This window comes from Cupressus sempervirens, chromosome 5 (assembly GCF_028749045.1).
Source record: "Cupressus sempervirens isolate cs-2001-9-10 chromosome 5, ASM2874904v1, whole genome shotgun sequence".
Classification (NCBI taxonomy): Eukaryota; Viridiplantae; Streptophyta; class Pinopsida; order Cupressales; family Cupressaceae; genus Cupressus; species Cupressus sempervirens.
This window is the reverse complement of record NC_143122.1, coordinates 244762924-244776552: the sequence shown is the minus strand read 5'-3', so window position 1 is coordinate 244776552 and position 13629 is coordinate 244762924. Positions and strand designations below refer to the sequence as shown.

Here is a 13629-nt window from a genome sequence, read left to right as displayed (position 1 = left end):
AAACAATCTTTTGACTTTTTCCGCACTTGTATGTAATGGACATTCAATGGTCGGATTTGACATGAAAGCGCCAAATAAATGGTCTCTAAAGACAATATCATGCATTTAAAACTTAAAAACAATCTCTCTTAATCAAAGGTATGGGCTAGAAATGCATTTTTTGAGATTTTTGAACAAAAATATGACTTTTTTATTCAAAAATCTGGGCCGTTTTTGTAAAAACGTGACTAAAAAATGCATGTTTTAAAATCATTTTTGACTTGTGAATGCAAAAACGACTTCCCCAAATGGATATACATGGATCAAAATGCAAAAAAGTGGCTTCAAAACACATAAAAGTGGATTAAAACTCCAATTTTCCGGGCATTTTAAGCAAAAACGTGTTTCTCCAAGCAAAAATGATTTGGTGTTTTAACACCAAAATAATAATCACAATGTAATGGAATCAACAAATAAGGTCAAAACGATTTGATTCCAAGCAAAAACATGTTCCAAATTTGAAGATTTATGGAGTTTTTTGCAAAATTATGCCCTAGCTTGGGAGTTTTGAACACATTTTTGGGTGCAATATACTGATTTTTGATGAGGGCAAAATGAGCACCTCTCAAAAACGTTTTGAATGCAACTGATTTCATCCAAATCCATGGAGAAAATTAAAAGTTATGATCAAAATAGGAGGTTTTTGGAGCAAGAACATGTTTTCTTCACATAATAGGACATTTTTATGTTCATTACATATTTTAAAACATGTAATAAGGTAAAATAGGACCTTTTTGATGCAATTGCATGTTTTAAAAAATGTCTTTGGTTATAATCTCACTTTTTGAAGCCCATTACATATTTTAAAATGTGCAAGTCTCCAAAATCTCACTTTTTGGAGTCACTTACATATTTTATAAACATATCTCACCTTTTTCATGCACAAGTATGAAAACTCAACTTTTCATGTCATTGCATCAAAAAGGTCCACTTTTAGAAGCTTTTGATGTAATGGCATGAAAAAGGTCTTCAAAATGAGTTTTCATATGCATTAGCATGAAAAGTTTTCACTTTTCATAGTTTTTTACATGCATATGCACATAAAATGTCCACTTTTAGACTTTTAAGTTATGCATTTCACTTATTTTTATAAAATTGTCAACAATATGGGTCAAAAATAATATTTATGCATCATATCAATCAATATAATACATAAACATTATATTAAAGTGACATTTATATAAGTATTTGATTTAAAAATAAAAAATTTAAAAAGTAACTATATAGTTCTATAGTCACTTTTAAGTGAAAAATTAAAAAGTAACTCAACTTAAAATTATAACATAAAGTGCACTGTAGTCACTTTAAGTTATAAATTTAAATGAAAAGTAACTTCAAAACATAACAAAAAGTGAGTAAAATGTTATATTTTCAAAAAGTGAATGTCAAAATGAAAATATAACATCATTTTTTTAATTCATGCTGTTGCACTTAAAATGTCCACTTTTGAGGCACTAAAATGATTATATCTCTTGACTGACAACTCCGATTGACCTCTAGGTTAGACCGAATCGAAGGGGAAAACGAAAGGCATGACATGAGCAAATTCAAAAGACCAAAAACAAGCAAACACAAACTCAAAAGCAAAGAACGGATTGTGAAGGCTTCAAAAATCAAGCAAAGGCTCGACAAAAAGCAAAACAAAAACGACTTGACGAAGGCCTTCAATAAAAAGATTCATTGAATCAATTGGTACCGATTGGTTGATCAATACTAACCAATTAAATAATGAAATAAACTCAGAGAAATGCGAAACTAATTTGAAAAAGTTTCATACTATTACATACATTTTGTGGTGACAAAATGCAGGACAACACGAGGATCCCCATCTCAACGACCGCCAGATGTTGTCCAGATGTGAGGGCTAGCAACATTTGGTCTTCTTTGCCTGCAACAATTTCTTTCCCTCTACCTTGTTCTCCAGGTATCCTCCGAGCTGGTGCAATATTTGTGAGGGCAGATCGAAGTTGGGGCATCATAAGAAGCAAATCATTTATCTTGACAGGTACCTCCGTTTGCAAAATTTTCCGTACAATGTTTTGTTCCGCAGAATTCCTTGCCAAAGTGCTGGTGGTGTCCCTCAACTGAGATGTTTCCGTCTGCGATGCCTTTCTAATCTCCACCCGTGCTTCCCCAAATTTCCTCTTTTCTTCCGTCGGGTCCGGGTACTCTTTTGCTTGCTTCCGTGTAATCGCCAACACCTCTTCTTCAGCTGTCCCGACAGTGATCAAGTTGACTCTAGATTTTGAATATTTGGCATCTTCATGATCGCTAGGTTTGCACTATCTGCATAATAATTTTGGTGTGTTTGCCGTTGTACAATCTTGTTCAAAATGACCCCACAAATTACATGTTCGGCATTGAACGATCGGCCGTCTGTTTGCATCATACTGAATTCGACTCCTCTCGCCATTATTATTGTTATTATTCACATTGTTATTGTTGTTTTGCCCTCTACTATTATTCCTGTATCCTCCTAATGTGGCACCTGCATTATTGGTGTTTCCACTACTGCCTGATGGGGAAGCCTCCTATGTAAGAAGCACTTGCGGAGATCCTTTGGTTTTCATGTTAAAGGGGCATTCCTTTGTCAAATGGTCCATGATTTGACAAATATCGCAGAATTGGTTCTTTGGACAAGATCTTTTAGTATGACCATCGGTCTTACACTCCGTGCACCACAGCTCACTGCCCTTTGTCTCCTTTTGCATATTTTAAAACTCCTTCATCATGCGAATCATGTCCTTCTGTAGGGTGCGAACCTTCTTGCTACTGTTTTCATCATCACTGGTATCTTCACTCGAGGACTCGTCGTCATCTAAGTCGAAGGAACTATTCTTCTTCTTTTTCGTCCTCTGCTCGCTCTCCAAGTTCAGTGCTCTGTTGTATGCTTTTGTGTATGACGATGGCGGCACAATTTTCATTTTCTTCCGCAACTTTGGGCGTAGACCTTCAATGAACCACCTTTTCTGTAATTCATCAGCTGGCTTATTCTCCATTTTGTTGATCAAGTCCTTCAACTTCTTGGCATAGACTCGGATACTCTCATTTTTTTCTTTGCTTGGTATTGAAGATCTCACCAACAATTTCATTATCATCGCGCAATAGTTGAAATTCTGCGAGAAACTCCTTTTTAATGTTATTCCAACTGTCTAGCTTCTGCGGATCTGTACTAGTAAACCAGTCAATTGCCATGCCCCGTAGGGTGGCCGGAAATTGCCTCATCTAGTCGTCTTCATCAATTATGCCATTTGCCCTCCGAATCGTTTCACATGTTTTGCAATGTCGAATGGGATCGACCGTACCATCACCATCAAGCTTCGGTAATTTTTCTTTTGGTCCTGCCATCACAATTGGTTTTTGTAAACCGACGTTGCTCGGTCTTGCAACGTTGGCACTGTTCACTCCCACACCGTGGCTTTGCACTCCCACACCGGTGATTTGCAATCCCACACCGGCGGATTGTTCTTCCACACTGGCGGACTGTTCTCCCACACCGGTGGTCTGCACTCCCACACTGGCGGACTGTTCTCCCACGGTCTCAACAGTTGTGAACGTTGGTGAAGAAGGATCTTCTAAAATTGTCCCCTGCAGAAGTGTATTCCGGACGAAGAGTTCACTCCACGCTCGTGCTCCCTCGGCACTCCGAGCCATGTGAGTTGATGCTCTTCTGTCTGAATTCTCTTCCCTCGGCGAATACAAATTCAAAAACTCCTCCCTTGGCTTTTCCACCAACTCCACCCGCTGTCGAGTCTCCCCCAACAATTCTTCTGCGCTTCTGTGTCCGTCAGCAATCTTTTGGAATCTCATTCGACGCTCGGCTTGTTGTGCCAGAATTAAATTTTCTTGCGCAGTACGGATTCCATCTTTTCCCTTGACCTTATTGTGATCCTTGTTAAGCTGATTTAGGAAGCCCTGTCATCAGATTCCGAAGAAGAGGAGGATGAAGGCAGACGACGTATGGCACCGAATCAGGAAGGAGTCCGTTGGCTACATAATATGTCCACTACAAACTATTTATCGACGATGTCGGCTACAAAGTACAAAATCTACTGACGACACCACCCCATCGGCTACACAATGTTTATCGACGACAGTGAGTAACTCCTGACCAATGATGAAGCCGTCACCATTAGATGCGTCTTCTGCACTATATATTATTATGAGGGTCTGCGACTGTCAATTATCGGTACTTCCTATTATTTAAATCTGCCGCTGAATAGTGTCTTGATTGTTTCATTCCCATATTCTGTAAGCTCAAAATATTCGACAATAGTCAAATATCTAACTGATTTTTTATAGATCCCATATGTTTCTTTTTACTTGATTATTCTTCCCAGGCTTTGCTCTGATAGCATGTTAACATACTATAGTTTGTCTCTGCTGTAACTTGTAATAACACTTCTGATTTTTTTGTGTGTTTCAAGTTACTCTTACAATGAAATATAACACACACACACACACACGATATGAAGAGGCATGTCTCTCTAGAGACACATCTCTTCTTAACTCATATTAATTATCACAATTAATATTTGCTCAATGTATTATAATGATAATAATTAATTAATGGGATATATAAATGTTTGATATATAATACACACACACACATATATAATTAATTAATTAATTAATATATCTCATATATATATATACACACACAATAATTTTTTTATCAATAATAATAATGCTCCATAATTGATACTAATAGAAAAAGATAGATATCAAATGTTTAAAGCCAATAGGCCATTTAAACATTTTATTTCGTCAATTGGAGACATCTGTTTGAAGCTACAATCATTAACACAAGAGATGATTTCATTAGGATAATGAAATCTTTCTCGGCGTGGGTGTATGGTGCAAGAGCACCTAGAACAATGCACTAAATTGATGTAATGTTGGGTCAAGGACTTATTGTATAGGGTCAAGGCATATTTGGATGTAATAAGGTCCATTTGGACCATTTTGAATGTATTTGAGTCATTTAGAGTCCAACAAGTTAATTGTGTCAAAATGTTGCTTTGCAACTTTGCAAGTTTGAAAAGTTGTCAATATTGCATTTTTGGGAGTTCAACAGTCAGCTTTTAAAAAACTCTTGGGGACCTTTGAAATTGAGTTGAAAACGTGTTTAAAAGGCCTCATAACCGTTGAGGTATGTTGGTTGTCATTGTTGGGAAACTTGGTAGTTAAGCAGTTTGGCATAACCGACGCAATTACACGGTGTGCCTCACACCCGCTTGGAGACTATATGTATGTACTTTCTTCATAAGAAAAGGCATATTGTGCATTACAAATGTACTCGTGTTTGATGATTAATGAATATATGAGTTGATTATGAGTTCTCTACACTCCCTGTATTGAATAGCTTCTTCTATATCTATGCACTAGTTCCTGTTACCCACAAGGGTAAACATTTGGCACAGTTGCGGATTGAACTTGGGAGCAACGAAGGGAGTGGAATTCAATGACTAAATGGGAATATTGGTTCCTAAAAATTTAACAACTAATGAGGATGGAGAGACAAATCTTTTTGAAGGTGAACATGCTCTAACAGAGAACTTCCACATTCTATATCGAGAAACTATCGAAACATTTGTATGGAGAGATGTCGCACGTGCAGAAGTTTCCGAGGACATCGTTTGAGACGCCTTGAATGCGAGCCCCGAGGCAACAGGCTCTTGCATTAGTTTCCCGTCTGTTTGCGTAAGCATTTCTCACACAGACGAGGCGAAGGGAAGAAACTAAGAGGGAACAACGTCGCCAACAGATCTTGAGGAAATTTGCAGAAAATGACAGCTGGGAGGAATGTGATGAGGCTTAGCAGAGGACCAACCCATGAGATTTAAGCCTTGGGAGTGGTCAATGAAAAGAACACTTGTAAATTGGTAATGGTTGCATAGGCGACCCATGTGTACAAAGATATAAATAAATAAAAAGTGTTCTGTTTACTACTTATGACGGTTGTTAAAGTTAATGCCCAATTTACTAAATAAAAATAGAAATAGAAAGGAAAAAACAAATGATCTGCAAGCCACACACGAAGCTTCAATTCTTGTGCAACAAGCCGAACGAAGACGGAGGTTAAGGCAACTTGTTGAGGGACAACTAGTTGAAGGGTTCTCTGAAGGGGACCTCAGAGGTGTCAAGGAGGGTGACCATGGGGGTGCCATGTGAGGCACAGGAACCATCGAAGGTGGAGGCCACAATGCGCCATAACATCGACGAGTGAGAAGCAATGAAGAATTGCTTGAAGAGACACGACAAAGGCCAAATTTGATTGAAGAGACGCAAGAACAATTCATAAACTTATCTCGCATGTTGCGAAGGGAGGAAAACCAAGACGAAGGGTGAGAAGAGGCGAGGGAAGCTCCAAATACTAGAGAAAGAATAAGTGTCGGAGGGACACAACAACATGGTGGTCAAAGCAACTTGTTAGGACCTAATCCTCTCAATTCGGGAACCCAATCAATTGGTACACAATCAATTGGTCCACATCAGATGACCAAAAGAAACATGTCGTAGAAGCAAAATTACCAAAATGTATTGGAGATGGGAAGGAAGATCTTGTCAGACACTGTCGTACGTGTGAAACAATAGAGATGACCAATGCAATCATAGACAAGGACAAATGAGTACAACAATTTATGGCTACTCTGCCAGGAGTTGCTGTGGATTGGTACTTGGACATGGATAAAAGTAAAATAAGTTTGTGGGACGATCTTAAAAAGGAGTTTAGACTGCTTCGAGACAATAACAAAGTAGTGGCAGAGGTTTATAGTTCGAAATAGGGTAAGGAGACCGTACAAGGCTATAACTAAAGGTTGAAAGAATTACTACAGCACGACGGAGCTAGAAGCTTTAGGAGTGGTATACGCCGTTCAAAAGTTTAGACACTATTTTGTTGGCCATGCCATTCACTTTTTATGTGGACCACCAGGCATTGATGTACTTGGTGAACAAACCCATTATACAAGGCAGGGTAAGCAGATGGTTGCTATTGTTATAGGAGTTTACTTTCACCATTATAGTAAGGCTAAAGAAAAACCATGTTATTGCAGACCAACTTTCTCGAATCAAGTTAGGAGAGCCACCAGAAGGTAACATTGATGACTTTCCTGATGCACATCTATTTTGTAGTGCCATCCTTCTGGAGTGGTACAAAAGTATTAGGGAATATCTGTCGCCATCATAGTTTCCGAGGGAGATGCCGCCAGGAGAGCGATGGAAGCTTGTGTTGCGAAATAGAACATTCTAATTGATCAATGGACTCCTATACAAAATGGGCCCAGATCAGGTAATGCGAAGGTGTGTAGTGGAAGAGGAAGTGCACAGTGTCTTGCAGGAAGTGCGTGAAGGCTTGACATGGGGACATATGGGACCAGACACAATGACATGGAAAGTCCTCCTAGCAAGACTATGGTGGCCTACACTAGACAATGATGCCAGGGAATGGGTGATCAGCCGTGACACTTGCCAGCAGGTGGGCAAACACTGAAACGAGATTTTATGCTGCTTAATCCCTCACAGTCCCAAGAATTGTTTGAACGATGGGGCTTGGACTTCATTGGACCACTAAAGGTGAGCAAGATTCAGAGATGTCGGTATGTGGTGGTAGCAATAAAGTATCTCACTAAATGGGTGGAAGCACGGGCATTAGGAAACAACTCGGCCTTAAGTACGACAAAAATTATTTACAAGCAGATCATCACACGTTATGGCATCCCTATCCGATTGAGTGGCGATAGGGGAGGTCACTTTATCAATCATGTCATCCAACTGCTTACATCTGAGCTTAAAATCTTTGACTACCTCTCAAGTTCGTACTACTTGCGAGCTAATGGCCAGGTGGAGGGAACAAATAAGATTCTTGTATCCATAATTTACAAGTCGTGTGGGGTAGAGTAGGTTGTCTCGAAAGAGAAGCTATTGTCAACATTATGGGCTTATTGCACAACGTATAAGGTGACAACTAGACAAATGTCGTTCCAATTGATGTTTGGGCAAGAAGCTATAGTATTGACAGAGTTTGTGGTCCCGAGCCTCCAGATAACAATCGAGAATAGATTTGGTGATATGGAAAGCCTGCAGGAAAGGTTAAATAAATTGAATATGTTGGATGAGTGAAGACTAATGGCGAAATGGGCAATAGAAGTGGCATAAACTCGCCATAAAGCATGGTACGATAAACATTTGAAGTGCACAAGGTTTCAACTAGGCAAGGTAGTGGTCAAGTACAAGGGGCGAAATGAGAATAAACTTGGTAAGTTCATAGTACAATGGTTGGGACCATACACAATAAGGGAAATTGGTGATAATGGGTCGATCAAGTTGTGGACTCTCGATGGACGTGAGATCGTGGACCCAATTAATGGTGCAAAGCTGAAGATCTACCATCAACAACACATAGATCCGAGAAGGTTGAGTAATTTAGACAGGCACAACTTAAAAAAAAAAAAGAAAAAAGAGAAACTCGAGTGCGTACAACCTCCAAAGAGACCGGACGGGCATGTGGAAGCCATCGTACGATCTCTAACTGACTTTGGAGGGTTGATGTCACCACATGGCCATACGGTCATATACACTTTACTACCATGTGAAACATTCTCATGCCATATGAGATCAAACTCAATCAAACGACCAATATCTCTATATGGGAAGGAGCTGCGAGTCAAAGTCTGATTGAAACCCATATGAAGACACAACAATAAGAGACCACATAAATCTTGAAGTTAGCAAAGCAAGCCACTATTGTTGGCAGTGGGCCAACATCCCTCGCAAGGTTTGCGTCATGGCTTAACTACGTTTTGTGGTACTATAAGACTTGGTTGTATTGGGCATTAACAGGTTGATCTTTTCATGCAATGATAACCTTGGCCTTTCTAACAACCACTAGGTTATATGGTACAAAAGTTTGACATCATATGAATAAATGAGGGATTTCATTGTAATACACTTGGGGTAATACCTATGACCACCAAAGCACTGACAGATTTGAAGATCACGATACCCTTCACTCATAGCAAGGGTTATGCATAGGTAGTTAACCAATACGAAACGACAACAATAGGGAGTCTATAAGTTAAAACTTCTACAACCATTTGGGTAGAAGACATGTAAAGTATCGTACGACTTAAGTGCCTCGATTACAAAGACTGGAGGAGAAATTGGAGAGAAACCGTACAACAACTAGTGCAAGGGAACATTAAATCACACATAGGCACCACGACAAGAAGACTCAAGGGAGGCTCACGACCTCACGACAACCAATGAATGAAGTGATATGCATCACTGTTGGGGTGTTGTTGGAAAACCAAAGTCAAACGATTGAAAGCCATTACATCAGGTGGAGAAAAATAGTGAGCAAGGAAGATTTTTTATAGAGTAAAGGTGAGCAAACTTGGTAGGATTGCAAACAATACGAAGGAAATATTCGGCCCTTAGGTTTGAAATGACATTAAAAGGGAAAGCACAAAGTTGCTGGGCAAAGTCGTTGTACAAGGAATGAAATCAATTTAGAGGCACATGAAAAGAGTTGCTGCATAGCTAAGGGGTTGCAGGCATATAGGAAGGGCTAAAGCCCTAACCGTTCCTTGCAGGTAAAACAGTTATGTAGTTGGCTGGGAAAAGGAGTTGGAAAGATTCAAGTAACAAAAGTATAAATGCAAATAAGCATGCTCAAAACCCGTCTTAGGTGTGAGAGTTGTAGGAGGAACGGAAATTAAAATAAGGCCAAAAATACAACAAATGGCATCAGCAACTTCTCAGAGAGTCTGTCACGGCCTAGACTATCAATTTTGAAGGCCTAAATGGTTTGGACTGCAGAAGATGGTGGTTCAAGAGTGAAGATACTCCAAATAATCTACTTGTTAAAGATAATTTACGGAGAGTGAAGGTGCAATGGGTTATTCAAATGCCCATCTTTTGCATCAATGATTTTGAAAGTCCATTGTGGGCGTTGATTGAATCCTTTGACAGCTTTTCAAAGAAGAGCACCATGACCTACATGAACCAATTGGTGACGGTTTCCTTCATAGTGCTTGAATTCCGAAGGGTGTTCAGGTTGCCAGCAAATGGGGTCAAGGTTGATTTGAAGTCCCCAAAAATGGCCCAGGAGAATAATTTTTTTTATATTAGGCTGGTTTGTATAGAGGACCTCACTGCTGCAGAGAGGGAGTCCCTTTGAAAGTCATCCCACAACAGAGGAGTCAAGAAGACTGATATATCAAACAGTGGGATTACAGCTCAATAAAAGATTGATACATTAGGAAAATCTTAGTAGAAATATCCAACACTAATCATAGGATATTACTCAATGCAAGGATATAGATATTCCTTATTGATACAACCTGCAAATCACCTCAAATAAGCTGGTAACTGAAAAAACGCTGCAGGGTCAGCTTTAAGGAGTTACAGCCAAAAATCCAAACTCCACAAAAAGGTATGAAAACACTGAAGCAATATCATTGCAATCAAGTCTTCAAAAACCCACAACTACAAATAATAACCAAAGTAAACAACTGTGAACCACAAACGCTTTCACCAAAATCTGTAAACGACCAAACTAAAAATAATTAGCTAGATATTTGAAATATTTATCAAATGAAGCATATTTCCAATGCTTGAGTGGAAATGTACTGAAAACTAGGATGGTTTTCATGCTTGGAGCTTCATAAATACGAGTGATTTTCATCCTTGGGAAGAGAATGGAATTGTTGCATAAAAAAGTGAAGATCTTGTTTGAAAACATTCCTCCTATTTATAACTTTTTTGAGGAAATAAAAATAATCAAAATCATGAAAATTTAATGAAGTGCCCCTTTTACTAACCATTTTGCACCTTGAGACTAGCGACACTTTGTTCAATCACTCATATTGATCCTATTAAATATTCACTATAAGTTGTCTTTTAGTATAAAGCAACATCTTGCAACGCCTTAATTATTTAATTATCTCCATAATTTGATAAAAGGGGACATGACATATCTATTCTACATTTTTCAGCTGAAGCATAATGAGAAATGATTTATTGTCTTAAAGTTACATTGTGGTCTTTCTGAGGATAGTTATATATTTAGCTTACATTGCTAATGTAATAAAATCCAATTACAATCAATCAAGATCAATTATATAAGGAAATTGTCTTACTGAGTGTTAAGGAAGGTTTTAATAAACTATATTTGATTCATTTAATACACAGGTAAATGTATCTGATAAACGACTAAAAAGTCAATTCTGTAAGCATTGGGAATAAGTGTATAGATAATTTTACTCTTCATCGGATGTTGCTGATTGAATGCTTTAGTTGTGATTGTATATTTATTCTTACCCTCCAACATAGTTAAGAAAATTGAAGTCAGGACCCTGAGGGTTAGACAGATTATCTTGCTGTCTCTGTATGATTGAATATATCTTTCTTGTGCACTATTATGTTTTTAATTTTAAATGGGATGGAGTGCTGCTTCATGCTGTTCAAATATTTCTGAGTCTGCTTCATGAGAAGAATTACACATACTCAAACCCGCACTCTTCTCTCAGTATGGGTCACTGATTCCAAGTCAAGGAAATTCATAGAATTTTTTTTTTCCTTTTCTCGATGCTCTTTTTCTTTTTTAATTTCACGGTTGGAGGTGTTCAGGAGATTTAAGAGTGTTCATCCTTGAAGTTTATTTAGTTGTTCCTGTTGAAATTCGAAGCTGACCTTATTAATTATTCATCATCTTTTTCATTATTCACTATTCAAATCAATTGAAGAATTTATTAATTCAATTATATGCCTTGAACAATAAGGTCTACCTTAAAACAATTTTATGTTCGTGGTTCAGGTATGTGCTTGTAAAGGGTGGTCACTTGAGGACTGTCGGAGATGTTGTTGACATCCTCTATGATGGTAAATCAAGGCACTCTGATTGCTAAATTGAGAACTTTGAAAGATCTAAATCTGTGAGGAATGCAAACATTAAGTATGAGGAAATGGTTGCTGTTTAAAATTTGTTTTAGATTCCGATGTTAATTTCTTATCTGTTTCTCGACCAAATTAAGTTAGTTTTAAGGTCTTTGACATGTTATTGTAGGAGAAACCTATCATGAATTGCGAGGACCACGCATACAAACTCACAATACACACGGGACTGGATGCTCTTTGGCATCATGCATTGCTGCTGAACTTGCAAAGGGATCTCCAATGCTTCAATCTGTCCTGGTTAGTATGCTTATCTTTTTTGTGTATTTCCTGTTGAGATTAACAAATCAAATTCCTATTTGTCTTGGTCAGTCATATTGTCTGCCTTTAGGAAGAAGTTTAAACCTGACATGCAAAACAATATTGCAAGCATGTTACACGGGGATACATTCCCTATTTTTGGCCTCTTGGAAATGTCTCGGAAACATGTTTCCTGCCATCTCTGTCCCCGAAATGCCACTGAACATTTTAAAAGCCAACAAAGTCAATGTTTTTCTTAAGACAGCAAAGTCAAAACTAATCCAAGAGGGCTTGGACATTAACTAATGGTTATAAGCTGGCACTAAGTTGAATCTATGTTTCATGTGTGCATTAAAGTGTTGGAGTTGCAGGCTTATTTTCTGTCTCAGACATGATATTTTCTGTTTTCACCATAAATTTCATCATTAAAAGTTATATAAAACATAAAAAACATATAATATATTAATATATCTCGAAAACTATATATATGTGAAAATTTGTATACTGACATCCCCTATGTTTGGCCCTCTGGGAGATGTCACAGAAACACATTCCCTGCCACCCCTCTATCCCTGTCCCCATGAAACATAGTATTGAAGAGTTCTCATTAAACAAAGTTGAGATGTACTTTGGATATGATAAAATTATCTTAGAAAAAGACATTTGCATCAATTGTGATTTCATGTTAGAGACATAGCCATCAGATAAACAAGTAGACAGTGAGTGTGGCAACTTCTTTGTCAGTCAACAGGTTTTTTTTTGGCATGGTTACACGAAGACCTGCCTCCCACCCTTGGCTATGCGTCTTAGAGATGGAGATGTGTCTCGAGTACCAAAGACATGTCTCGAAACTTCCTGATGCACTTTTGTTTGCGGTCCCCAAAGTCTTCCAACCAGAAATTGACATCTGCTGCTACAAAACTTACAGTAAAACCTAATGAAAGGAAAAAAGGGAAGGGAAACAAATAAAATAAACCTGAATAAGGTTTCATGCTGATGTTCAGGATGATATGAAAACAAATGCAAAAATTACTGATCGGATCTATTGACGTTGTAGACTTCTTGAGAGGGACATAAACAATTGTATGATTGGTTTCCATCAGTGTAATGGTCTAACAAGAAAATTGCCTCTACTATCTGGTTTTTTTGTTTGACTGATTTACCATTCTTGTTTTCAAAGTTCTATGTCACAATATTTCCAGGAAATTATTAGACTACCAAAAAAATAACATCTCCAGGTATCCCCCCTAGTCTCTTATTTTTTAATATTAGTCATATCGAAGCTGGTTTCAGTTGCTGACATCTTCAATTATTCCCGATCCTAGTTTTCATCATGTTGTTCAGCCTTTTAAATGTGTTTCTTGTTGTTTTAATTATGCCTTTCTGCTTCCA

At 38.0% G+C, this 13629-nt stretch overlaps 1 protein-coding gene across 2 annotated transcripts in view; it reads left to right on the top strand.

Annotated features, from left to right (window-relative positions):
* The window catches only part of TH1 (thiamine biosynthesis protein), a 138848-nt gene that overhangs the window by 89657 nt on the left and 35562 nt on the right, over nt 1-13629 (top strand). For both annotated transcript variants that reach the window (XM_089829482.1, XM_089829481.1), the window contains exons 7-8: nt 11861-11925; nt 12110-12237. In XM_089829482.1, coding sequence (XP_089685608.1) covers nt 11861-11925; nt 12110-12237 — 193 coding nt within the window. The remainder of the gene's footprint in view (nt 1-11860; nt 11926-12109; nt 12238-13629) is intronic.